General features: G+C 42.9%; 4 protein-coding genes and 2 non-coding genes across 6 annotated transcripts in view; 3 read left to right on the top strand and 3 right to left on the bottom strand.

Moving 5' to 3' along the window:
- Positions 1–10,023: 10,023 nt before the first annotated feature.
- Positions 10,024–15,066, bottom strand: LOC131681141 (uncharacterized). The gene has a single exon (XM_058961853.1). It carries the CDS (start codon positions 15,064–15,066, stop codon positions 10,024–10,026), a length of 5,043 nt encoding a protein of 1,680 aa, XP_058817836.1.
- Positions 15,067–18,373: 3,307 nt separating this feature from the next.
- On the top strand, positions 18,374–20,163 carry LOC131685861 (microfibrillar-associated protein 1). Its single transcript, XM_058969873.1, has 3 exons — positions 18,374–18,530; positions 18,590–19,271; positions 19,328–20,163. The coding sequence occupies exons 1-3, from the start codon at positions 18,461–18,463 to the stop codon at positions 20,058–20,060; spliced, it is 1,485 nt and encodes a 494-aa protein (XP_058825856.1). The 5' UTR covers positions 18,374–18,460; the 3' UTR covers positions 20,061–20,163.
- Positions 20,106–24,177, bottom strand: part of LOC131681140 (uncharacterized) — a 15,713-nt gene continuing 11,641 nt past the window's right edge. The window contains exons 4-6 of the mRNA XM_058961851.1: positions 22,852–23,776; positions 20,300–20,464; positions 20,106–20,227 (exon numbers count right to left, since the gene is read on the bottom strand). Of these exons, the coding sequence (XP_058817834.1) occupies positions 20,132–20,227; positions 20,300–20,464; positions 22,852–23,776 (1,186 nt within the window). The 3' untranslated portion in view covers positions 20,106–20,131. The remainder of the gene's footprint in view (positions 20,228–20,299; positions 20,465–22,851; positions 23,777–24,177) is intronic.
- LOC131685862 (protein disulfide-isomerase A6 homolog) lies at positions 21,116–22,842 on the top strand. Its single transcript, XM_058969874.1, has 2 exons — positions 21,116–21,250; positions 21,315–22,842. The coding sequence occupies exon 2, from the start codon at positions 21,423–21,425 to the stop codon at positions 22,734–22,736; it is 1,314 nt and encodes a 437-aa protein (XP_058825857.1). The 5' UTR covers positions 21,116–21,250; positions 21,315–21,422; the 3' UTR covers positions 22,737–22,842.
- Trnad-guc (transfer RNA aspartic acid (anticodon GUC)) lies at positions 23,831–23,902 on the bottom strand. Its single transcript has one exon. It is a non-coding gene; the product is annotated as a tRNA-Asp (tRNA).
- Positions 24,039–24,110, top strand: Trnad-guc (transfer RNA aspartic acid (anticodon GUC)). The gene has a single exon. It is a non-coding gene; the product is annotated as a tRNA-Asp (tRNA).

Here is a 24,177-nt window from a genome sequence, read left to right as displayed (position 1 = left end):
GAAATATTTTTCTCCTTGTATCGTTGGACCAAATACAAATTATATTTGTATTTGGTTGGACGATGTTCGCCAAGATTTCCAAAATTTTATGAACTACTGCACAGGGGATGTAAAGGCCAGAAGTGATTTAACCGATTTTTAATGTGTGTGTGTGTGTGTGTGTTTTTACCGAGATATCCTACTTGGTGTAGTAATCTAGACACGGTAAGTGTACGTGAATTTTCGAACTAGAATCATTGTATCATTTTTGCTGTTAAAATCGACACTGCAGATCAGCCCGGAAACTTTCGCAGAAAAAAACTTCGATGCCCTGGTTTTCCCGTCGAAAGAAGTTGAGATAAACGTCAGCCGAAAGCTAAAGTCAAACGCCAAATAATGGCCGAAATATGAAATAAACAGAACATCGTCCTTTTATGGTAATGCTGCTGCAATCCAAATCGCCACCATAAAGCAAAGTTAATAAGAAATGGTTATGTGATGAAGTCAACGAACTACCCGTCCTGTTTTCTTTGAAAGAAACAGTGGTATTATATGTAGGTTAGAAAAGTGCCATCTCATCTGGCCTTGAGTGCGATGATTACTTCAGAGAAGTACTAGTAGTAAGCGTAGTCAAACCACAGAAAACAGACATATAAGCTAGAACAAAGTTTCCTGAAAAACCTGTGTAAACATTTAAATGAAAATACGTTGAAAATCACCATCGCATAAAGGTTCGCATACATGAAACACCATTGTATACAATTTTGCACGCAATACCCGTATAGCGTTTGCTGGTCGAACGTAGCGCCGGCTTGTGGCAAGTTGCTACTTGCTGGTGACATTTCAAAACGACAGTTTTATTTTTTACACACATTGAAAACTTTATTTGTATGTCAGTTCTCAGTGGTCAGACCTAAATATGATGGTCATGATAGAATAATCACTGCTGCAAGTCGATCATTCACAAAAGTATTCGGTTCGAAAGAGTCGATTTTGCTCGTCTTGTATTAATGGAGCGATCATACATTCTACTTAACAATATATAAAAATGAAATAGTTCTTTGTTCAAGAAAGCTCGTTCCACATTAATGTATTCAATTTAACATGTCTAAGATATGTAGCATGGATATGGAAGAACAGGCCTCTCTGTTCCCATAACGCCAGGGGCGGATCCAGAAAAAAATTTCGGGAGGGGTCTGAAATTTAGATTTTAAAATGAACAATGTATAATTCGTCATACATAATAACCTTGTTTAATGATTATATGTTTTGTTGGTCAAATTTGGTTTGGAATGATTTTGAGTTTGAAACTAATATTAAATTTAAACTAATTTAAAATTTTCTAGCAAGTAAAAATTTTTCGGAGGGGGTCCGGACCCCCAGGACCCTCCTCCTGGATCCACCACTGCATAACGCTCATAGGAAGTCAGGTTTTTGGTAATAACCTTGATTTGAAAATTCGATAGGCTAACGACTTGTGCACATAGGTTGTTGAGGCATCCTGACCGCACTGAAAAATTTAAAAAATTATATGCTTTCTAATGAATAGACGTGGATTTATTTAACCTTCCGGCAGTCGCGCTAGTGCACTGAATGCACGCTGCTCTGAAAATCCAGCGAAATCGTCTTAGGGCACCAGCGGCTGCTCGTTCAGTGGGCCATAAGCGCAATTTCCGGAGGGTTAACGAGTGAATACACGTGATTCAAATTTGTTTTATTATAGGGGAACGGGTGGACAATTTTATTTTTGAATTTTGTATATTTACGCATGCTTTTTAAGCATGGGTGAACAATCCAGATGTTTCTAATCGTGGCCAAATATATAACCGAATTCCAAATTGCTTCAACCGTCACTTCCGTTTTCACCACATATGTATATTCCTCGGCGATCCCCATAATTATCAACCACGGTCGATCTTTACAATATTGTATAGTATCAAATGAATATTCTTACATTTTAAAATTTATAATTTAGAAGGCATGCTTTTTCATAATTTGATTAACTGTGTACGGCAACACGAATTCCCACTGGAACTGACACGGTTCATTACAATCGACAACTATTTAATTTGTGCTACATCCAGACAATAGAGTCCCTGTGGAGCTAGGTATGGTGACGGAGTTCGCACCAGAAAATTGAATGATTCGCTGACTCCGAATGATCCCCATTGCCGCTTCTTGCTGATAGTTGTCAGTACTAATAATTGGTATTGAGCTTATTCGTAATGGAGTTAGTGACGACCACAAGTTGTTGCACGGCGATTCCATCAGGCTTCTGCACACGTACGCCCTAGGTGAATCTTATTGACTGTCCTTGAAAACATCCTGTTTAGCAGGGCCTTTTAAGGTGAGAAATGTTTTAGCTTTTACTGAATGGTAGTTTCACGATTGTCTAGCTCACCTTACTTGCTTGAGTTTTCCTCCGAGGCGGTAGTGATATACATTTGATCCTGCATCTATGTATTAGATTAACGAACGCGCTGCTTCCGCTTAATTTTGGCCCGATGAAATAATGACCATTACGTTCAAATTGCCGTAATATTATCACTAGCATAGTGACTGAAAATACTGCTGTACTCGAAAAGTAAATGCGATGGAATGAAAGTGATTACCGTGAAAACACAAACACATTTCCTGGCATTCTCGGGCGTTGGAAGAGGAGGGGGCACGAAACAGCTAACGTTGATTGCACAATTCACTACATTTTGCCTCATTGATTCCTACATTTACTCTATTTAACAAAATGCACTACCTCTCAATATTTCGCATAATTATTTTATTCTTTCCAAAAAGTTTTGTTTATTTTCGGTAAACTATCGGTTACCTGGGATACGAAAGTTGAAGCAGTGTTGCGTGAGAAATTCATTTTTCATAATTACCGAGGGGTGACTCGATATATTGGTAGCTGGCGGCAGATGAATTGGACACTTTTTCCTCGGATTATTTCATTGAGTTTCTGGTCGTGTCGTTGTAGCAGTAATGACCATGAGATCGATAATACTAAACTTCTGTATGTATAAATACTACTAAAATTGATTGCCGCTTAACTATGCTGTTGTTATTTATGACAATTTGAACATGCTCACTCCAACAATATCTATCATCAAAAGACGGACGATGGAATAGTTCGAATCACTATTAAAATAAAAGTAAAAATGAAAATATGAACATGGTAAACATCTTTGAAATCACCAGTGTCATTGTTATAACTACTTTTCGTTTGATTGTTCTCTGCACAATAAAGTTAGAAGTCGTGAACACTAAATTTATAGTTATTATATGAATGAAAAGATCGAAATAACTATATACTAAGGTTTTTTTTTACACGGTTTTTTTTTGCACGGTTTTTTTTACACGGCTTTTTTTACACGGTTTTCGCAATTAGCACGGTTTTTTTTTGCACGGTTTTCGCAATTAACACGGTTTTTCGCAAAAATATTCTAAGTCCTTTTAAAGGCAAAAGACTTAGACGATTTCTCAACAATTTTTTTTTGCACGGGTTTCGCAAAAATGTTCTAAGTCCTTTTGGAGGCAAAAAACTTAGACGATTTTTGATCAATTTTTTTTGCGCGGATTTCGCAATTAACACGGTTTTAGCAAAAATCATTATGAAGGCAAAAGACTTAGACGGTTTTTGACCAAGTTTTTTTTGCACGGATTTTGAAATTTACACGGTTTCTGCTTTTCCATTTTGAATGCAAAGAATTTCGAAGATTTTTGGAAAAGTGGAAGTGATTGCTTTTGGAACAGCATTAACGAGTAGATGCCAAATGTTCATGTCTGAGGCCATTTAGAAAACCAAGATGGCGATTTCCGGTTCAGTGGAATTCTCTGAAACCCCATCAATATGGCTATTTTTGGAACGTGATTGATGAGTGGACGTCAGATATCAGATATGTTTAGGCCATTTTGAAAACCAAGATGGCGACTTCCGGTTCAGTGGAATTCTCTATAACCCAATCAGCATGCATATTTTCAGAGCGGGCCTAATAGAGCGCATGATAGAGATCAGTGTCAGAGGCCATTTAGAAAACCAAGATGGCGACTTCCGGTTCTGTGGAATTCTCCAAAGCCCAATCAATATGAGTATTTTTGGAACGGGATTGACGAGTAGGTGCCAAATATCAATGTCTGAAACCATTTCGAAAATCAAGATGGCTACTTCGGTTTAGTAAAATTTTCAATTACCACAACAATGTGAGAATTTTTGTAATAGCGTTAATGAATAGATACCGGATGTCAATTCCGGAAGTCATGTTTTCATCTAAGATGGTGACTTCTATTTTAGTGCCAAGACGATATTTTAAATATAAAGACACGCGGCGAGAAAAACAGTAAATTTGGCTGCACGGTTTTACAAATTATTTGTCTGCTAGTTTTGGCAACCAGGAATATTGTGTAAACAGCGAGTGACTTGTAGTTTTAATGAATGCTTGGCGAATTCCTTTTTTGAAATATTTCCCACAATACTCAATCATGTAACTTGGAAACGCATTGATTTACGTTAGTGAGCCTGTCTACATGTTTTTCGTTGCACTAGAAAAAATGTATCGATGATGCAGGATACAGACATGCATTTCTTTTCATTTCAATCTCGATACTCCCCACGCATTACTTCCTAAATCCGCCATATTTGTTTACATTGCTAGTTTGGAACCGTTGTTTTGGGTTCGATTGGAACTTTTGGCTTCAGTCTTCGCGCATCTCTATAAGCATCATCTCTGCTTTAGTGTACATCTCATTCATCTTAAGGGGGCTTCTGGTGTAGTGGGCAAAAAAATCGACTTCTTTTTTATCCGCTTGTTAGTATTGAGCCTCTAATATCGTCTCCCGCAATCTCGGTGACCACGCTGAACTTCTTTTGTTTTAAACAGCCATGCATTCCTCGCGCGTATTTGCTGTGACACACGCAGATTTCAATCTATCGGCAACAATTTTCTTAAGACTGACAGCGATAAAAATACAGTGTGAACAATACACTTTAAACTACTTCCATTCAAATTTTTAAGAGAAAATACCAAATGGATTGTTTTCCACGTCATTTTTTCCGTGATGCAATTTGATATGGAGTATCATTTAATAGCGTTTTTTCGAAACCGCGTTTTTCAAATTGGTGAACACGATAACTCAAAAACTAATCAAAGAATTGACTTGATTTTTTTTATGAAAATGCACAATATTTGTAGCCTGTCGGTGAACCACAGAAAACGGATTGAAAAAATTGTTCTCTCTATTATTTTGAAGAAAAGTGCACGAATTTTACAGAAAAATATGAGATTTTTCGGTTTACATGAAGCCATTTTCCTAAACTCGAACTTTTTTTTGGGTTCATCGAGTAACTACAAGTCTAAGCTTTACAAATTTTACTTAATTTCCTGTGTCAAACAATTTTATCAAGAGTCATCGTGTTAGCCGCGGCGCTCCTCGACGTGGAAATGGTTGGACGTCAACTCTTGGAACGCTCGTATCTGTGGCTCTGCGTGGCTGCCGACCCTATTCTGCGCGGCGTGTAACGTGAGACGACTAATCTCACTTCACTCTACGTGACTTCACCCAATTCTGAAGAGTCACTTCGGGTGACGTGAGACTCCCATTTAACCGCAATGAGGAATCTCACCTCACCCGAGTCGACTCTCAGAATCGGGTGAGAAAAGTCACTTAAAGTGAGGTGAATTTCGTCGTCTCACGTCACATGCCGCGCAGAATAAGGCCGTGCAAATATTTTTTTCGTGCAGAATAAACGTACAAATTTAAAGCTTAACATTACATAAAAGATGCATTGTTCCCTTGCCTTCAAAATCGTAAAACAAAATAACTTTCGGTTTGAGCACTTTACACCAGACGCCCCCCTTAATAATACAGCGAAGACCTGATTTTATTATTTCCCCCTGATTATGTCAGCTTTTTGATTCGACTTTGAGTCTCGCATGAAGATTCGCTCGATGAGCTCTAGCAGACGAACCAACTCAAATTCGAGTAAATCTATTCATGAGCACATTTTTCTTATCTTATAAATGCAAAATATACAAAAATAAATGTATCTTTTTGTTTTACGCTGGATATTTATACTAAATAATCAGAACCATCTTGGGTGTTACAATGACGCCAGACCTCTGGCAACTGCATATTTGTCAATCCAGTTCCAAAACACTCCATGTTGTGAGTTATACAGAATATCGCTAAGCCGATAGTCTCAATGTTGTATTTCAAAATGGCCTCAGACGTTGATCTCTATCATGCGCTCATTAGGCCCGCTCGGAAAATATGCATACTGATTGGGTTATTGAAAATTCTGTTAGACCGGAAGTCGTCATCTTGGTATTCCAAATGGCCTCAGGCATCGATATTTGGTGCCTACTCGTTAACACTGTACCGAAAACAACCATATTGTTAAAGTGCGGGACAAAAGGAAACCTCAAGATCCGACGTTTCCACTTTTCCAAAAACCTAAGGAATTGGAAAAAGCAAAAACCGTGCTACTTGCATAATCCGTGCAAAAAAAACCTGTTCAAAAATCGTCTAAGTCTTTTGCCTTCAAAAGGACTTACAACATTTTTGATAAAACTCCGAAATCATCCCTTTTCCTAAAATCGTCTAAGTCTTTTGCATTGAATGTAACGCGGTTTTTTTGCACGATTTTCGGAATTAACACGGTTTTTTTTTACACGGATTTCGCAATTAACGCGGTTTTTTTACACGGATTTCGCAATTAACGCGGTTTTTTTACACGGATTTCGCAATTAACGCGGTTTTTTTTTGCACGGTTTTTTTTACACGGTACGTATCCCCCGTGTAAAAAAAAACCTTAGTGTACACTATTTATATGGACGTGATCTTGCTTGTGAACACCTTTTGCGTATAGTGGTTTTGAGCTGACAAATGCTTTGTACTACTAACAACCATAAAACAAGTTAATGTTTGCGTTCCCATTGATGAGGCCATTACAGTGAAAAATTGTGTGCATAAAACACGTGCACTTATTAATTTTATATTTTTGCTATTGTAATTATATTATCTCTGTGATATTACGGTAAGGCGATGATCTCGCAAGTCCAGTTCCAATATGGAGATATTTAGTGGCCAAATAGAAGCATAGCACTAGCCTTACAATGTACCAAGGTCTATGCACTAAGAATTGGCTTCTAAGCACTAGGAAACAGAATATTATGTTCCGCAATGGATTGTAGTACTAAGTGTATGCTTTGCTAAATAATATTGCACTATGTGAGTAAATATTTCAATTTCTTTTAATGACAACGTATTAATATCATAAAATTTCCGTTTCTTTTAGCTAATCGTAAAGGCAGAAATAGAAGACTAGGATTTGGTTGCTGAAACGATTATTGTCTTTAATAAAATATGTATGTCATCAACAAACTAAGAGATGCGTGAGAAATTGCGAAAAGCTAGATTGACTGAAGCCCGCTCAAATCCAGTTCTACCATCTATACAATTTGGCGCGTCATTTCCATAGCAACGATATCCCATTTTAGCATAACTAGTCTAAAAATGTCAAAATCCCAATGTTTTAGTTATTACAAACAAGTCTTGGTCAAGATGGCTATGCTTATTGTTATTCCAAGAATTTCACCTATTATGGTCATTCATCCAACAGAGTGTTCAATTTGACTATTATGCATAATGCATAGTAAAACATTCCATTCTCCTGGTTTAGTTATAATTAACAGTTCCAGGTGAAGATAACTATGCATATTCTTACACCAAGCATCCCACTTATAATGGTCATACTTACAATAGAATGTTCAATAGTACTATTATAGTCCAAAGCTCTTGTATAGTGATTTTGAACATGGATGTGGTTAAAATGACCTGACGCTATAGTCGGTTAAAAACCACCATACTCGCAAATTCAAGTTAACCTCCTCATATGGTAAATGTTACCATATAATTTTTCTTAGTGTAGATTTGGATCACGGAAAATTTTCTGCTGAAATCTCTCCGAACTGTCAAAACAAGCATTCCATTTCCAAAAAAAGTTGTTTCAAAATACACAGATCTTTAAACATAACTATGAACCGTCGATAACTGCGGTCGTTGCAATGACATATGAATGTCTTTGCCTTCGCCTACTTTGATATCTACATCATGTCCCACAGTCTACTTTCTACTTCTGCCGCAGTCAGACGTACAATCGAGCCAAGTGAACAACAGGCCTCTCGTTCTAGTGTGCATTGTCTCGAGAACAAAGGAAATATCGGATTAATCTTGTCATCATGAGTAAAGTTGACGAAAAAGCTCTACTCCGACCCAACGCTGCGGTCGTTGACTTTAAATTTTGTTTAAAACGACCGAGTTTTAGTGAAGTGGAATACCTTCTGAAGGCAAAAATGCAACTTAGGCTTGTGGAAGTCTTGTACCTTCAGTATCATCATCTTCGCAATGTAGTGTTAATATTGTCGAATAGCACACGGAGAGCGGGATATAGTTGAGCAAACTTACAGGAACAATCCGAAGTGGCACAGCGGAACGGTAAGTGGTTAACAAATGTCCTTTTTCCTTACAGGTAACCAGCGAAGTGTCTTTCCTCGCGCAGCGATGAACTTCGGCGATTCGACGACGAACAAGGTAAGAAAGCGCTATTTATTCTTCACTAATCACTCACTTATATTTCTAATCAACCACTTTATTCTTAAATACACTATATTACTCAACTTAATTATGATTAATTTTCCGGATTGAATTTAATTCGCGTACTCAAACTGACTTCTAACTATTTTCACTGATGATCAATTTGACGTCTGCTATCAGCTGCTGACTAAGAGGCGCAACCACGGACGGCGCCCCCTTTTATATGTTTAAACCGGGAGCTGGTTGCAGAAGATAGCTACCACGGTTTGGGCATCGATGAAACGATCGATGAACGATGGAGCCATTGGTCGTTTGCATGCGCCGCTGAGATATAGGTGGCGCGTTGGTACCATTTTCGTTTTGCACGAACATACTGCCCCCGTCAGAAGGTGCATTCCTTTCTGACACGCCAATAACGTCGTTGATGATCCCAGGCGATGACTCGATGAGTATGCTGTTTATGTTGTGTTGTTGTTTTGACACTCGAGCGATGGTTGAATGATGACCGTCCGTCAGCAGCAACAAAAAAAAAACAAAAAGAAGACCCGGTAGAGGGTTTAGAGAAATTAAATTTGTTGGACAGGTTCTCACCTTCGCCAACCAGTATGAAGGCCTTAATAATTTTGTTTTCAGGTGCTGCTGACAGGAACAGGTAAGTGACGACATGTCTAGAAATGAAGCGATGATGTGTGGATTGTTGGTGATGTTTACATCGGCAGGTAAGTGATGCAATTTGATGTGAGCTAATGTTTACTCTGTCGATAGGTGATTGTTTATCTGGTGCAGATGAAATCGGCGGCAGGTGTTTACACTTGCTCGATGATCTCGATGACAATTACCGTCCGTCGGCAGGAAATTGAAATCCAAAAGAGAAGACCCGGTAGAGGGTTTCAGGAAAACTAAAATTGTCGGACAGGTTTTTACCTTGCCCAAACAGTATGAGGGCCTTGTATCTATGGATTGCAGGTGTAGTATAATGTGATGATGTTTGCATGCTCCTGCAGCAAGATTTGGTACTTGTCCGATAGTTGAATGATGAACGTCCGTCAGTAGCAGCATGAAATAAAACATAAGACCCGGTAGAGGGTTTTTGGAAAATAAAAGTGTTGGACAGGTGCTTACCTTGTCCCAACAATATGTGGGCACTAATTATTTTAGCTTTCAGGTGCTACTAGCTGGAACAGGTGAGTAAGGGCGAACTGATGCCGACAAATGAAATGGTGGATTGATGATTTACGATGATTCGTATTGTGGTGGGTGGTGCTGATTAGTCTGCTGATGAAATTGGCAGCAGACAGATTTTAGATACCGGTCGAGTGTATCGGCCGTTAGGTGTTTGTAATGTGACGACACGCGTTGTTCCGTCGTCGCCGGGGTGAAGCTCGATGATCCTTCCAGTCGGCCAGCTCATCGGCGGGGAATTTTCGTCTTTGATGATTGCCAACTGGTCCTTTTCTATGCGCACAGGAGGATTGCACCATTTCGTACGGGATTGTAGCGTTGACAGATATTCCAAATGCCATCGTTTCCACAATTGCTGGTACATTTTTTGCGTCTGTTGCCACTGGGAAGTCGGTTGAAGGGAATCTCGGTGTTATCGATGTCCGGGACAGCCTTCAGCGCAGCTCCAGTGAGAAAATGTCCTGGTGTAAGTGCTTCCAAGTCGGTAGATTCGTCGGACATTGGCACAAGCGGGCGGGAGTTGAGGCAGCACTCGATTTGTGCTAGCAGTGTTTCCATCGAGTCGTAGGCAAGCGTGTGTGTCCCAAGCACTCGGACGAAATGTTTCTGCGCTGATGCTATTGCGGCCTCCCAAAGGCCGCCAAAATGTGATGCTCTAGGGGGGTTGAAATGCCAACGGATTTCGTTATTGGCACACTCTCGAGCGACTGTTTTCTGGTGATGTTTGCTACGTACAAGTTGACGAAGTTCGTTAGCTGCTCCTACGAAATTGCGGCCGTTGTCACTGTAAATTTCGGCGCACAATCCGCGTCGGGAGACGAATCTGCGAAGCGCTTCAATAAATTTGGCAGTGCTCAGGTCACCCACTAGTTCAAGATGCACAGCTTTCGTTGCAAAGCACACGAAAACTGCCACGTAGGCTTTGATAGGTGCAGCTCTTCGATGGGGTGGTTTTAAAGAAATCGGTCCCCAATAGTCGACGCCGGTCGATGAGAATGGTCGAGATGCGGTGATTCGAGCGGCGGGTAGTTCAGCCATGAATTGCTCGAGCAGCTTGGGGCGAGCTCGAACGCAAATCACACACTTGTGAACTGTGCGTTTGGCCAGACTTCTGCCCCCGGTGATCCAGTACCGTAATCGAAGAAGGGTGAGCAGAAGCTGGGGTGCTGCGTGCAGATGCTTCTCGTGGTAGTAGCGAACGAGTATGATGGAGAAATGATGCGATGAAGGAAGAAGAATCTGATGTTTGCTGTCATACTGTTGATTTGCCTTTCCCAGCCTGCCGCCAATGCGAATCAGTTGATCGGAGCCTATGAAGGGATGAAACCAACGGATGCGAGATTTTGCGGATACAGTTTGTGCTTGTTGGAGGGCCTTGTACTCGTTGCTGAAGCTTTGCTGTTGGATGAGTCTGATGATCATCGCTTCTGCGTCCTTCTGCTCGTCGACTGTGAGATGTGCTGATTTCGCTCGTGCTGTAGAAGTTTTCCGACAGTTCTGAAGAAATCGTCGACAGTAAGCGGCTACTCGGACCATATGCTGGAAGTTGGAGAATGTTTCAACGAACTGGTCGACGAATGAGGGTTCAACGGCGGCGGAAGTTACTGCTGCTGGTACTTTTCGTGCTTCCATGAGGACTTCGGGAGTCTGATTAGCGTTCTGTTGTTGAATTGGCCAGTCGCGTTGGTCGCTCTGCAGCCATTGAGATCCTTGCCACCAAAGATCGTTTTGTAGAAGGGTTTCTGCGGGTATTCCTCTGGAAATGTGGTCTGCTGGGTTTTGCTGGCCTGCTACGTGGTTCCAAGAGCAGTTTTGCGTGGCGGTCTGAATCTTGGAGACTCGATTGGCCACGAACGTTGTCCAGGTCGACGGAGAAGAATTTAGCCAACTCAGTACGATGGTAGAATCGACCCAAAAGAACGTTTCAGTGTGTATTTGGAGCGATGACGTCACCTTCTCGTAGAGTTCAGCAGACAGAAGAGCACCGCAGAGCTCGAGTCGGGGAATGCTTTGTTTTTTCAGGGGTGCGACCTTCGATTTCGCAGTAAGCAGACAAACTTTGACTGCACTAGAGGCATCTGTCGAGCGGACGTAGACACACGAGCCGTATGCGTGTTCCGAGGCGTCGGAGAAGAAATGCAGCTGGACTGATACGGGATTGGAGAGAAGAATGCAACGGTCGATGCGCAAATCGTTCAGTCGATGGAGTTGCGATTGGTACTCTTGCCAGCGTTCTTTGATGGCGGTCGGTAGTTCGTTGTCCCAGCTCCAAATCTTGCCGTCGTCGTCCTTCAAGGTCCAGAGGGTCTGCATGAACATTTTGGCGGTAGTTACGACGGGTCCGACAAGTCCAAGCGGATCAAACAACCGTGCGATATATGAGAGTGCGATGCGTTTCGTAAGCGGTGCATCTGTTGTTGACGGAGGAAGCTGAATTTTGTAGCGGAGCTGGTCGGTGGACGGTTCCCAGTGCAGTCCAAGCGTTTTTATGCACGGATCTCGGTCTAGGTCGACCGACCCTTGTACAGCACGATTTTCTGCTGGGACATCCTCCAGTACTGCTTCTTCATTGGATGCCCATTTGCGGAGTTCGAAACCGCCCTTGAGTAACAGCGCGTCGAGCTGCTTGCGTAAAGCGGTTGTTGCTGCTATGTTGCGTCCACCAGAAAACAGATCGTCGACGTAGAAATCCTTGCGTAGAACTTCAGCTGCTTCGGGGTACTCGTCGAGTTCGTCGTCGGCTAGTTGCTGGAGAACTCTCGTTGCAAGGTACGGTGCGCTCGCAGTGCCGTATGTTATGGTCTTTAGTTCAAAAGTTTCCATCGAAGTATCGGGGGAAACTCGCCAAACAATTCGCTGCAGTGGAGTGTCCTGCTCGTCTACCAGGACTTGGCGGTACATCTGCTTGATGTCGGCGATCAGCATGACTGGGTGTGTTCGGGCTCGCATTATAATTGATCGCAGGTCTTCTTGCACGGTTGGTCCAACCAGAAGCGCGTCGTTCAGCGATGGTCCGTTGGGGGTTTTACACGACGCGTCAAAAACTACCCTCAGTTTGGTCGTCGTGCTATCTTCGCGCACTACAGCGTGATGCGGAAGATGGTAGCATGGAGTCGGAGGATTTTCGTAGTCCGTTATGCGCTGCATGTGCCCTAGCGCGTGATATTCCTCGACAAAGACTCGATACTGTTGATGCAGGTTGGGATTGCGGACTAGACGACCTTCTAGCTGGTGAAAACGACGTAGAGCGGTACGACGGTTGTCGACGAGGCTAGACAATACATCCTGCTTCAGTGGCAGTCGAACTATGTATCGACCTTCGGTGTTGCGGGTTACCGTGCGACGGAAGTGTTCCTCGCAGGCGGCTTCTTCGACGGAGTAGCACGGAGAGGCGTTGTCTTCCTCGATGGACCAAAACCTTTCCATTAGACGGTGCACGTCGTTGACGGTGGCGACATTTGCGATGATTGGAGCAATCGGTTGACCATGAGAAGACCTTCCCGACACTACCCAGCCAAGAACGGAGTTTACAAGTACTGGAAGGTTATCGCCAAGCGGAATTCGACCAGAGACCTTAAACAAGTCGAAGAAAATTTCTGCTCCCAAGATGAGATCGATTGGGTTGGTGCTGCAGAATGACGGATCAGCTAGCTGTATACTCGGCGGAATCTCCCAGGCCGAAGTATCAACAGAAGTCGACGGCAGATCGATGGTAATTTTGGGAAGAACTAGAAATTCCAAGCTAGTCGAATACCTTCCTGTGCGAGAGCGAATTGTGGTTGACAATTTGTGCCTAGCATGCGTCGACGATTGACCGATGCCAGCAATCGGAAGATGGACCTTCTTCCGTTGCGCTTTGATTCGCTGGGAGAATGATTCGGTAACGAAACAGCATTCGCTACCGGAATCTAGCAGCGCACGTGCTGTGTGCTCGCTTCCACTGTCGTCGACAACGATGACTACAGCAGTAGCAAGTAGAATTGCCTTCCGTTCTTGACTAACGGAAGCGAAGCTGGCAGGCTCGATGGTGGCTGACACAGATGCAGTGGGTGGATTGCTGGTAGATGCAGCAGGCGTAGACCTTTCATCTGTGTAGTTGGTTGTCTTCTGACGTGAGCTGGTTGGTTGTTGACTGGAACAAAGCTGAGTATGATGCTTGCCCCGACACTTGCGGCAGGTACTCGTTGACGAACAGTCCTTCGCTTGATGACCCTTCCGTAAGCAGTTCCGACAGAGATGATTGCGACGAACTTCCTTTTCCTTGTCTTCTGAACTCATCTTGGAAAACGTAGCGCATTGATACAGGGGATGATGATCATTGCAGATGATGCACTTCCTTGCGTTGAACGGGGCTGCATTGTGACTAGCGACTGGTCGTTGTGATGGCTTTTTCACTTGGCCGGAAACAGGGACATCTACCGTAGTGCTCTGGATATTCTGCAGCACGGTGACCCTACGCTGGATGAATGACGTCAGGTCCTTGAAAGAAATGGCCTCCTTCGCAGTCGAAAATTCCTCCCAGTCTCTTCTCGTCGTCGGGTCGAGGCGAATACTCAGCATCCGAATCAATAGAATGTCCCAGAATTGGACCTTCTCCCCTAACTGCTGAAGGACCTTGACGTTGGCCTCAAATTTCTCCACCAGCGAATGCAACTCCGCAGCAGACTCTCTTTTTATCGAAGGGAACTCGAACAATGCATCAACATATGACTGCTTTAAACGCGCAGGGTTTTGGAAGTGGTCGACGAGTAAATTCCATGCAACTGGATAATTATTAGCGCTGATTGGAATCGTTTGAATGAGTTTCAGTGCATCGCCCAATAATGACGAACGGAGATAATAAAACTTCTGGATATTTGAGAGTTCGACGGACGAATGCACTAACGAAACGAACAAATCGTGAAAATTCAACCAGGTGTCAAGATTTCCATTGAAAACCGGGAGTTTAACGTCAGGCAACCGCACCTGCGATGCTGACGGAGGGCTACGACTGGTTGAGAGAGTATTAGTGACGTTCGGGTTAAAACTTTTATTCTTGGCCAGCAGAAACCCTTTGACCCGATAGTATGCCGATTCATACTCGGTCCGCTGCTTCAGTTGCTCGTCCAGATTTCCTTCGTCGATGGACTCCAGTTCCATCTGGACCGCATTTAAATCTGCCCAGAGCTTAATCAGGCTCTCCAGGCGCACCGGAACTTCATTTGCATCACTGTCGTCATCATCGTACTCATCTACGAATTGCTTGATCGCGTTGAATGACGTCAGCAGGCTCTTCTGTCGCAGCTTGAACCCTCTAATGCGACGTTCAACAGACATGTCGGCGGCGAGACGGATCTTTGATAGGCAATTAGTTGCCTTGTATTAATTAAAGCAGCAGCCTTCCTTAACCGTATAGGGTCGTTGACTTGGATCGTAGCAGCCAGGAACAGTCCAACAATGAAACTAGCAAACGGATTTGACGCAGGCACAACGTCACTAGCAGGTGCCAATGATTTCCAGCGGAGGCACGATGTCGAACGGGTTCTGAAAACAGAAGACCGCGCAGCTCAAAGAGGAAGATTATCGGGTATTGGAACCTCAATTACCTTGGCAAGGCAATGACAATGCCTTGTAATTATAATATTTCCTCCAGCAGTTGCAGCAGCGGTCGAAGTCGTCCCCAAAATTGATTAGAAGCAGCGTCTTCCTTCAGAACAAAGCAGCTATTCTGAAGAACAGGTCGCGATGGCGTTCCCCACAAGCGTCAGGGATGGCGGACGTAGTGGCGTCAGTCGAGCGTCGCGATGGCGGACAAGCGGAGTTCGACGCTTATCCGGCTCGAAGGACCAATGTCGAATAGCACACGGAGAGCGGGATATAGTTGAGCAAACTTACAGGAACAATCCGAAGTGGCACAGCGGAACGGTAAGTGGTTAACAAATGTCCTTTTTCCTTACAGGTAACCAGCGAAGTGTCTTTCCTCGCGCAGCGATGAACTTCGGCGATTCGACGACGAACAAGGTAAGAAAGCGCTATTTATTCTTCACTAATCACTCACTTATATTTCTAATCAACCACTTTATTCTTAAATACACTATATTACTCAACTTAATTATGATTAATTTTCCGGATTGAATTTAATTCGCGTACTCAAACTGACTTCTAACTATTTTCACTGATGATCAATTTGACGTCTGCTATCAGCTGCTGACTAAGAGGCGCAACCACGGACGGCGCCCCCTTTTATATGTTTAAACCGGGAGCTGGTTGCAGAAGATAGCTACCACGGTTTGGGCATCGATGAAACGATCGATGAACGATGGAGCCATTGGTCGTTTGCATGCGCCGCTGAGATATAGGTGGCGCGTTGGTACCATTTTCGTTTTGCACGAACAAATATCATTCAACACGTTAGCACAAGCCAAGCGTTTCGTTTTAAAGAACAACTTAAAACACGTGGTTGAAAGTGACAACGTTGGAATTAAGATTCCCGTATACATTGAGAATGATTATATAGATTTAAGGTTATATGACCTATCACCTCGTATCCCTCCTGAGCCAATTGCAAAATGCATGTCGCAATACGGAGAAGTAGAATCCATTACACCTGATACTTGGAGAAACTTCTTCCCCGGTACTCCTAACGGCGTTTTTGTAGTGACTCACTCACGGAACTACAATTATGTAAACTACGCTATGCACCCATGAGGGGCAAAGTCCTACGTGCAAGTATTGTAATCAGACAGCTCATCATGGACAACCTTGCGCGGAAGATGCAGAGGAAGACGCATCTCAACCGACTGCCAACTCATCTACGGCAAACCAACCCAAAACAGAGTTTTCAATACCAATGCCTGAACCACAAACGGTGGCCAAATTTGTGGCAGCAGTTGCGTAGACCATAATGACATCTACAAAAGAAGCATCCAGTACCGCAAAATCAACTATAAGCAACATTGGCAAGGATAACAATAACAGTGACGGATTTACGCTGGTCAACAATAAGTGCAAGAAACAGGGGAAAATATCTGATCGCGGACACCAAGCCGGCTTCGACCTGGACGTGAACAACAAAAAAGAATTAAATGACCCCCCAGATGCAGATTACCAGCAAAACCAAAGGCAGTATATCAGCTGAATATTTCGCCAAAAGTAGCCTTTAAGCAGCACTAAAGTACGATATCGAACCTATAAGCTCTGCTACCCTTGATCTATAAGCGACTATAGAACCGAATTGATGCCATTTTCACGGCTTAGTGGTTACTTGGGTGACTACTCCCTTTTTAGAATACTGATATCACTGCAGTTATCATAGCAACTCGTGTTTTTGTTTTGTTATGATTATCGCTGTTGTGATTCTGCAAAGTGAAATTCTTCGCAAAGCCGTTGTAATTGCTGCAACTACAATTCATCGTGTGACAGCTGTTCGTTAGCTAACATTGCATTAAACCACTATATATAAATCAAAGGATGAGGTATAAAAAAATTGTAAACGAACCCGCCGATCCATACCAATATTTTTATTTCATTACATATTTCTGGACCCCGCTCGAAGGCGAGTATAGAACCAACAAGTCAGTAATGTTGTGAACAAAGAAAACCTCTGCAGTTGATCCTTAGCGCCGGAACGATCCGTGGTATAGAAACGGACATGCAGATTGTGGCTGGTAGTTTGCGACAGGAAGCCGCCTCTGGCGGAGCACTGCTTAGTGAGAGCGAACTTTCTACATTATCATTTTAATTAAATAAAACGAATAGGAACGATACGTTCATTTGTTTATAACTATTCATTTAAATTGCGTTCTATCGAAAACCCATGATGCTGCAAGTATTCTAAATTGCACAAGACTCTAAGGCCTTAAAAGATTGTTTTCAGGACAACAATGGGACTCCACTCTGGAGACGAATAGTTGAAAAATAGTTTATGAGGTATGCGACAGTAATTACCTGCAGTTATCAATGAAGCTACTCTGTTTCGAACCACTTTTTAAACATTCAACAATTAAATTCGGTTTGTTCTAAGCGACCCACCCCTTGTTTCTCTCCGTATGCAGGGATGCCATTATGCCAGATTTATCTGACACAGTCAGAGTTTTTTGCAGCTTCCAGACAAAAAGACAAACCTCTCATTCTGCCAGATTTTTAAATTATAGAAGTATTTGCACATACATTTTGGAAATTTGGGGCATGTTTTCCCAAATTTAACAAAAATCGATTGATAAGATTCGATGACTTTGAGGTCGCTGTTAAGTGACATTTTGCCAGACATTTTTAGTTGATCTGCCAGATATTCTTTAAAAAACAGAGGCAACCCTGTCCGTATGTAATATTATGCTGTTTTGTGAGAAATATTGTGCTATTTCGGCACAACAATATAAAAATTGCTATTTTGCGACATTTTGTTGCCAAATACGCAACTGGTTCAACCTTTTCCAAAAGTCACGTCCTTGTTCTAATGAAAATTTGGAAGAATCCGCATCCAACGACATTTTGATCACTAAAATCGATTGAAAACAACAATATTTTTTCTCATATTAAGAATTCTTATTTTTCTGCGTGTATGTACCAATAAAGTGTAGCCCGACCTGAAGAAACTGTCAATGTCAAAATGCAAATATGCCATTTTCTGTTTTTTTTAATTCAGTACTCGTATTGATTTTATTCAACAAGCTCGACAACAATATTAAATTTTCTATCGACATTGTGCAGATTCCCATCGAAAGGCTCTACAATGAATCCCCAATCAGCACTCTACGGTATCCAGAGTACAGCTGGTGCCATTCCAATACGGAATCCAAGAGGTATGGCAGATGAAATCTTATCGTTCCGCTGGAGCTTTGTACCTATCAATATTTCACAGGGGAGCTGTCCATGCAGAAAGTGAAAGTCCACCGATATGTTTCGGGAAAACGTCCGGAATATGCTCAGTACGCTAGCAGTGACGAGGAAACGGACGAAGATGATTTCCTGGACAATCGGAGGGCTGCAGCGGCGGAGGAGCAAATCCGTGAAATGCGTCGTCGAGAGCGTTCCGCCGAGGAGGACGAAGCACTTCCGGAAGATGTCGACGATCCCCGAATCCGACGTTTGCAAGCCATTCGTGCTGCCGAGGCGGAAGAAATCGAGCGGGAAAGACGTGAACGGCATCGGGTGATTCATGAACCGGAGCTGGTTCAATCGGAAGATGAAAATGAGGAACAGGAAGAGGAGGTACAGATTCCGGACGAGGATCAGAGGCAACATCTGCGGCATCGAGAACGACCGGAGGAATCGGATGACGAGGAGGAAGATGAAGAGGCGGAAGAAGGCGAAGGCAGTGGGTTAAGACGACGCCGAATCTCAGTTGGTTCCGAGTCGGAATCCGATACCGAGTTGAGTGATACTGAAATTGAGCGCCGGCGACAGTTGCTGAAGCTGAAGATGCTTCTGCAGAAAAAGGAGGAAGAAGTGCTGCAGAAGGAAGACGAAGGTCAATCGGATTCGTCAGAGTCGGAGAGTTCAGAATATGAAGAAACGGAGAGTGAGGAGGAGAATGAACCAAGGTAATTGGTAAAATGGGTTTTTGAAGTTTTTTTTTCTAATATTGATTTTGTTTTAGATTGAAACCGCTGTTTGTACGAAAGAAAGATCGTACAACTGTTATCGAAAAGGAAAGAGAGGCACACAAACAGAAGCAACTGGAATATGAAGCTAAAAAGTCGGCAAAGGAACGTCGACGGCAAACGCTGAAGTTAGTTGAAGATAGTATTAAAAAAGATATGGAAAAGAATAAAATGGACAACGAACCGAATTTGAATGATGTTAACACGGATGATGAGAACGATGAAGTTGAGTATGAAGCCTGGAAATTACGAGAGCTGAAACGTATCAAACGGGATCGTGAGGAGAAGGAAGCGTTGGACAAAGAGAAGGCTGAAATTGAACGACTACGTAATATGTCAGATGATGAACGTCGCCAAGAACAACGTCTCAATCCTAAGCTTATCACGAACAAAACGGTCAAGGGCAAGTACAAGTTTCTGCAAAAGTACTACCACCGTGGTGCTTTCTATTTGGACAATGAGGACCAGGTGTACAAACAGGACTTCTCGGCGCCAACGCTGGAGGATCACTTCGATAAAACGATTCTGCCGAAGGTTATGCAGGTTAAAAATTTTGGACGCTGTGGCAGAACGAAATATACGCATTTGGTTGATCAGGATACAACTAAATTCGACTCGCCCTGGTTCAATGATACGGCCAACAATGTCAAGTTCCACAACGAGCGAGCGGGAGGAATGCGACAAGTGTTTGATAAGCCATCGTTGCAAAAGAATAAACGGGACATGTAAGGTGATTGAAGAAATTTTAATTGCTTTTAACTTTAACTTTGTATGTAATATTCAACATAGAGGTAAATATACTAATGGTTTGATTTAGCGGTTACGAAAATTTGCATATTTCGAGAAAGAATTCCCAACAGAGCGATCATTTTACGTTCGGCGTCTTCGTCGAGATCCTGTGGATGTGAAGAGAAACAACGAATATCTATTATAATTCAAACAATAAGTAGGAGTGGTATGTGACTTACCGTTAAACAATCGCGCAGTAGAAGGAATTTACAACCTTCGACTGAGAGAAAACAAATGAAGAATAGTAAATGCGCCCAGGCCAAGACACTTTTGTTAATAACATTTTGATCATCGTCCACAAAGTCCACAGAAAGCCCAACGGTATTGTTGATGCTAAAGATATTCTGAAAGTAAATTGAAATTTTAATTTTGAGATTTCGGAATGAAAATTATTCCGTCGGTAAAGTAGAGTCCTACTGTATATACGAGATAAGTATATTTTGCCCCTTTAAATCTATTTTGGCAGATTCGAGCAGTTTTCATGAAGCTGTTAAATGTTATGCATAGCTCTTTCGAGTTACGCATGCCAACAAGGGAAATGTATGACTACTAGAGGGCATAAACTGTTGGTGCACGGATTTACAAATTTTTATTTCATCTGTTGGGAAAATAGAACATTTTATAACTGTATAAAATATCAATTCTCATTTCGTTATACCTCACCGACCTTGTAGGTCAGAAGTAGCACTTGGAGGATTAAAACACTCGGCTGAACCATATGCTATTTTCGATGTCCGCGCACCGGTGTATTAGAGGCTTTGCATTTTCAAACAGTAGTGTCAATTGAACCTTCGAGTTTATGCACGTCTACTCAAAATTGCAAAGCCAATGCATGGAACTACACCGGTTTACATCAATCGAAATATCAATATTTAATTTACTGCGTCCCGCGGGTTCCACAAAAACGACAAATGTTGCCACCCATCCATTTCTACATCTTGACCGCCCAGCATACGTTTGTGTGCGAGAGTTTCATCGCACACTGACAGAGCGGCCATATTGACAACCTAACAGGAATGAGCCAATCCCGTTTGACCAGATCATTGGTGAGCAGAGCGGAATCAGCACTGACAGCGAAGCACGGAGGTCCCGAATTTTCAACCAGCTACAAATAGCGTTTCCACAACAAGGTAACAACTGCGGACAGAAACACGTACTTTGAAAAACCGAAGTAACAGTATATTGTTTTCACAGTGATAACCGGCAAGCCGGTGAAAAAATAAGTACTTCCTCTCGGTGAGCACAGGAACACGCAGAAGAGACTGATTAGAACTAGTGTAGCAGCAAAGTAGGAAGAAAAAGATGGGCACGTCATCGGTGTGGATTACCGTTGCTTTGGTAGCCGGTTTGATCAATTCCGGTCTGGCTTTGTACTCATCGGGGGATGATGTGATTGCATTGACCGAGAGCAACTTCGAACGGATGGTAATCAAAAGTGACGAAGTTTGGGTGGTAGAATTCTACGCTCCGTTCTGTGGACACTGTCGTAACCTGGTACCGGAGTACAAGAAGGCAGCATCTGCCTTGAAGGGCATCATAAAAGTAGGTGGTATTAACTGCGAGGAAGAGCAGGGTCTGTGTGGCCAACATGGTGTCCAAGGATATCCAACCATAAAAATCTTCGGCGCAAATAAACGATCTCCGGTGGACTATAAAGGACAGCGAACTGCCAAGGACATTGCCGAGGGAGCTCTAGCGGAAGCAAAGAAGAAAATTAAAAACGTTCTTGGAGGTGGTTCGGGCGGTTCTTCCTCCAACGGCGGTAGCTCAGACTCCAACGATGTGGTGGAACTAACCGATTCCAACTTTGATAAATTGGTTTTGAACAGTGATGATGTGTGGTTAGTTGAATTCTTTGCACCCTGGTGTGGACACTGTAAGAATCTTGCCCCTCATTGGGCGAAAGCTGCTTCCGAGCTAAAGGGAAAGGTAAAACTAGGAGCACTCGATGCAACTGTTCACACACTCAAGGCGCAACAGTTCGGAGTACAGGGCTATCCAACAATTAAATATTTCCCCGGAGGTTCAAAAGACCGCGACGCAGCTCAGGAATACGACGGAGGACGAACTGCATCCGATATAGTGAACTGGGCTTTGGAAAAATACAACGAAAATATTCCGGCACCCGAGATTGTACAACTGACTTCGGAAAAAGTTTCGAAAGATACCTGCCAGGATAAGCCTCTCTGCGTTATCTCCATTCTGCCTCATATTTTAGACTGTGATGCTGCCTGCCGAAACAGTTTTCTCAACATCCTCGCTAAAATGGGCGAAAAGTACAAGAAAAAGCAGTGGGGATGGCTGTGGAGTGAAGGCGGCGCCCAACCGGAAGTCGAAACAACTCTGGACATTGGAGGTTTCGGTTACCCAGCAATGGCTGTAGTCAACATTAAGAAGATGAAATACTCGCTCCTACGGGGATCATTCTCCGAAGAGGGAATTAACGAGTTCCTGCGAGATTTGTCCTTTGGTCGGGGCCACACGGCACCGGTGAAGGGAGCGGAACTGCCCAAAATTCACACAATCGAACCTTGGGATGGAAAAGACGGCCAGTTGCCCGAGGAGGAAGACATCGACCTGTCAGATGTGGACCTCGATGAAAAGGATGAACTGTAAGCGCGCGGCGGTAATCGAAATCACAAACTAGGAGTAAGCTTAGTACGTAGCAAAGAACTTGTCATTTCCAACAAATAAAGCATTTGATTCCATAAAATAAGTTAAATATACTTACGCTCTTTGATTTATCCTCAGCAGTCGACAAGCATTCGTACTGAAAGTTCAATCTTAGCGTTCCTGTTTCCCGTAGAAACTCTGGGATTCCTGCCATCATCTGGGTAATCAGTCGGAGTTTGATCACGATCAGTTTTTCGATGCAAGGCAGAGTCATATTAGATAAGTGTAACGTTCTGTAGCTCGTGGCCAACCGCTCGTCTTCGTACAGCAGTTGTAGCTTGAATTTAAATTTCGCAATTTCGTCCTCCTTGTAACCTGGTTGAGTATCTTTGTCATAAAGCTGCCTTTTGTATTGATACAGTCGTTTGAGATCATCGTTTCGAGATAATTTAATCTGCTTTCGATTCACTTGTGTTCCCTTAAGTTGGTCGCACAATTCTTGATAGAAACCGTCAGCTTCTCTAAGCCGATCATTGAGTTCCATCAACTTACGCTGCGGTTCGATCGATTCCTGTTCCAACTGATCTAGTTCGTTCAAAAGAACAGTCTGATCTCGGCCGGCCAGTTCGGTTCTCAGCAGATTCAACTTCTCATGCAAATCCTTTCCGAAATCGTCCCAGACCCTCGTCAGTTGCTGTCGGAGTTCTGGAAGCGCAGTAAAATGACGAATCGCATTCGCGTGAAAAAGTAACTCGCGTAAGACTCTGAGATCATCTTTAAGATCTATCAGCATCTTGTTGTATGAGGTTTCGTTTTGATGCAATTTGCGCCTCAGGGGAGCAAGCGAATTGTTCCGATCGATCACGATCTGTTGATAGTGTGAGCGATCCTCATACTGGTCCTTTGCTACCAACTCGAGCAACGAATTCCATGAAGCTAGTTGACACTTTTTACGAGTCCATGCTTTCCGTTGATCTTTTAGGTGTAACAGATTGGTCGGAAGTGAAAACCAGTCAAGAATCGAGTGGTATAGATTGTCGAATCTGCAAAAAAGGATTTTAGTTATTGAAGATGGTCCAACACCCATAAAAAAATGCCTCCCCGACGGGGAATCGAACCCCGGTCTCCCGCGTGACAGGCGGGGATACTTACCACTATACTATCGAGGACTTAATACATGGATGTTAAAAGCTCATAAGTTTTTGCAACGGATTATCAAGCCAAGTGAAAATGAACACGTTCATCAGATTCACTTCAAAATGAACACATCCTATCGCATGCGCTGTAAGAGTAGCTTCGAGCATGTCCTCGATAGTATAGTGGTAAGTATCCCCGCCTGTCACGCGGGAGACCGGGGTTCGATTCCCCGTCGGGGAGGCTATTTTTTATTTATTAGTACACGTAATTGATTTATTAGTGATTTTTTAGTGTTTGTCTATAATTG

The sequence above is a fragment of the Topomyia yanbarensis genome, chromosome 2 (genome assembly GCF_030247195.1).
Source record: "Topomyia yanbarensis strain Yona2022 chromosome 2, ASM3024719v1, whole genome shotgun sequence".
In the NCBI taxonomy this organism is placed as follows: Eukaryota; Metazoa; Arthropoda; class Insecta; order Diptera; family Culicidae; genus Topomyia; species Topomyia yanbarensis.
The sequence above is the reverse complement of the archived record's forward strand: the minus strand, read 5'-3'. Positions and strand labels throughout refer to the sequence as shown.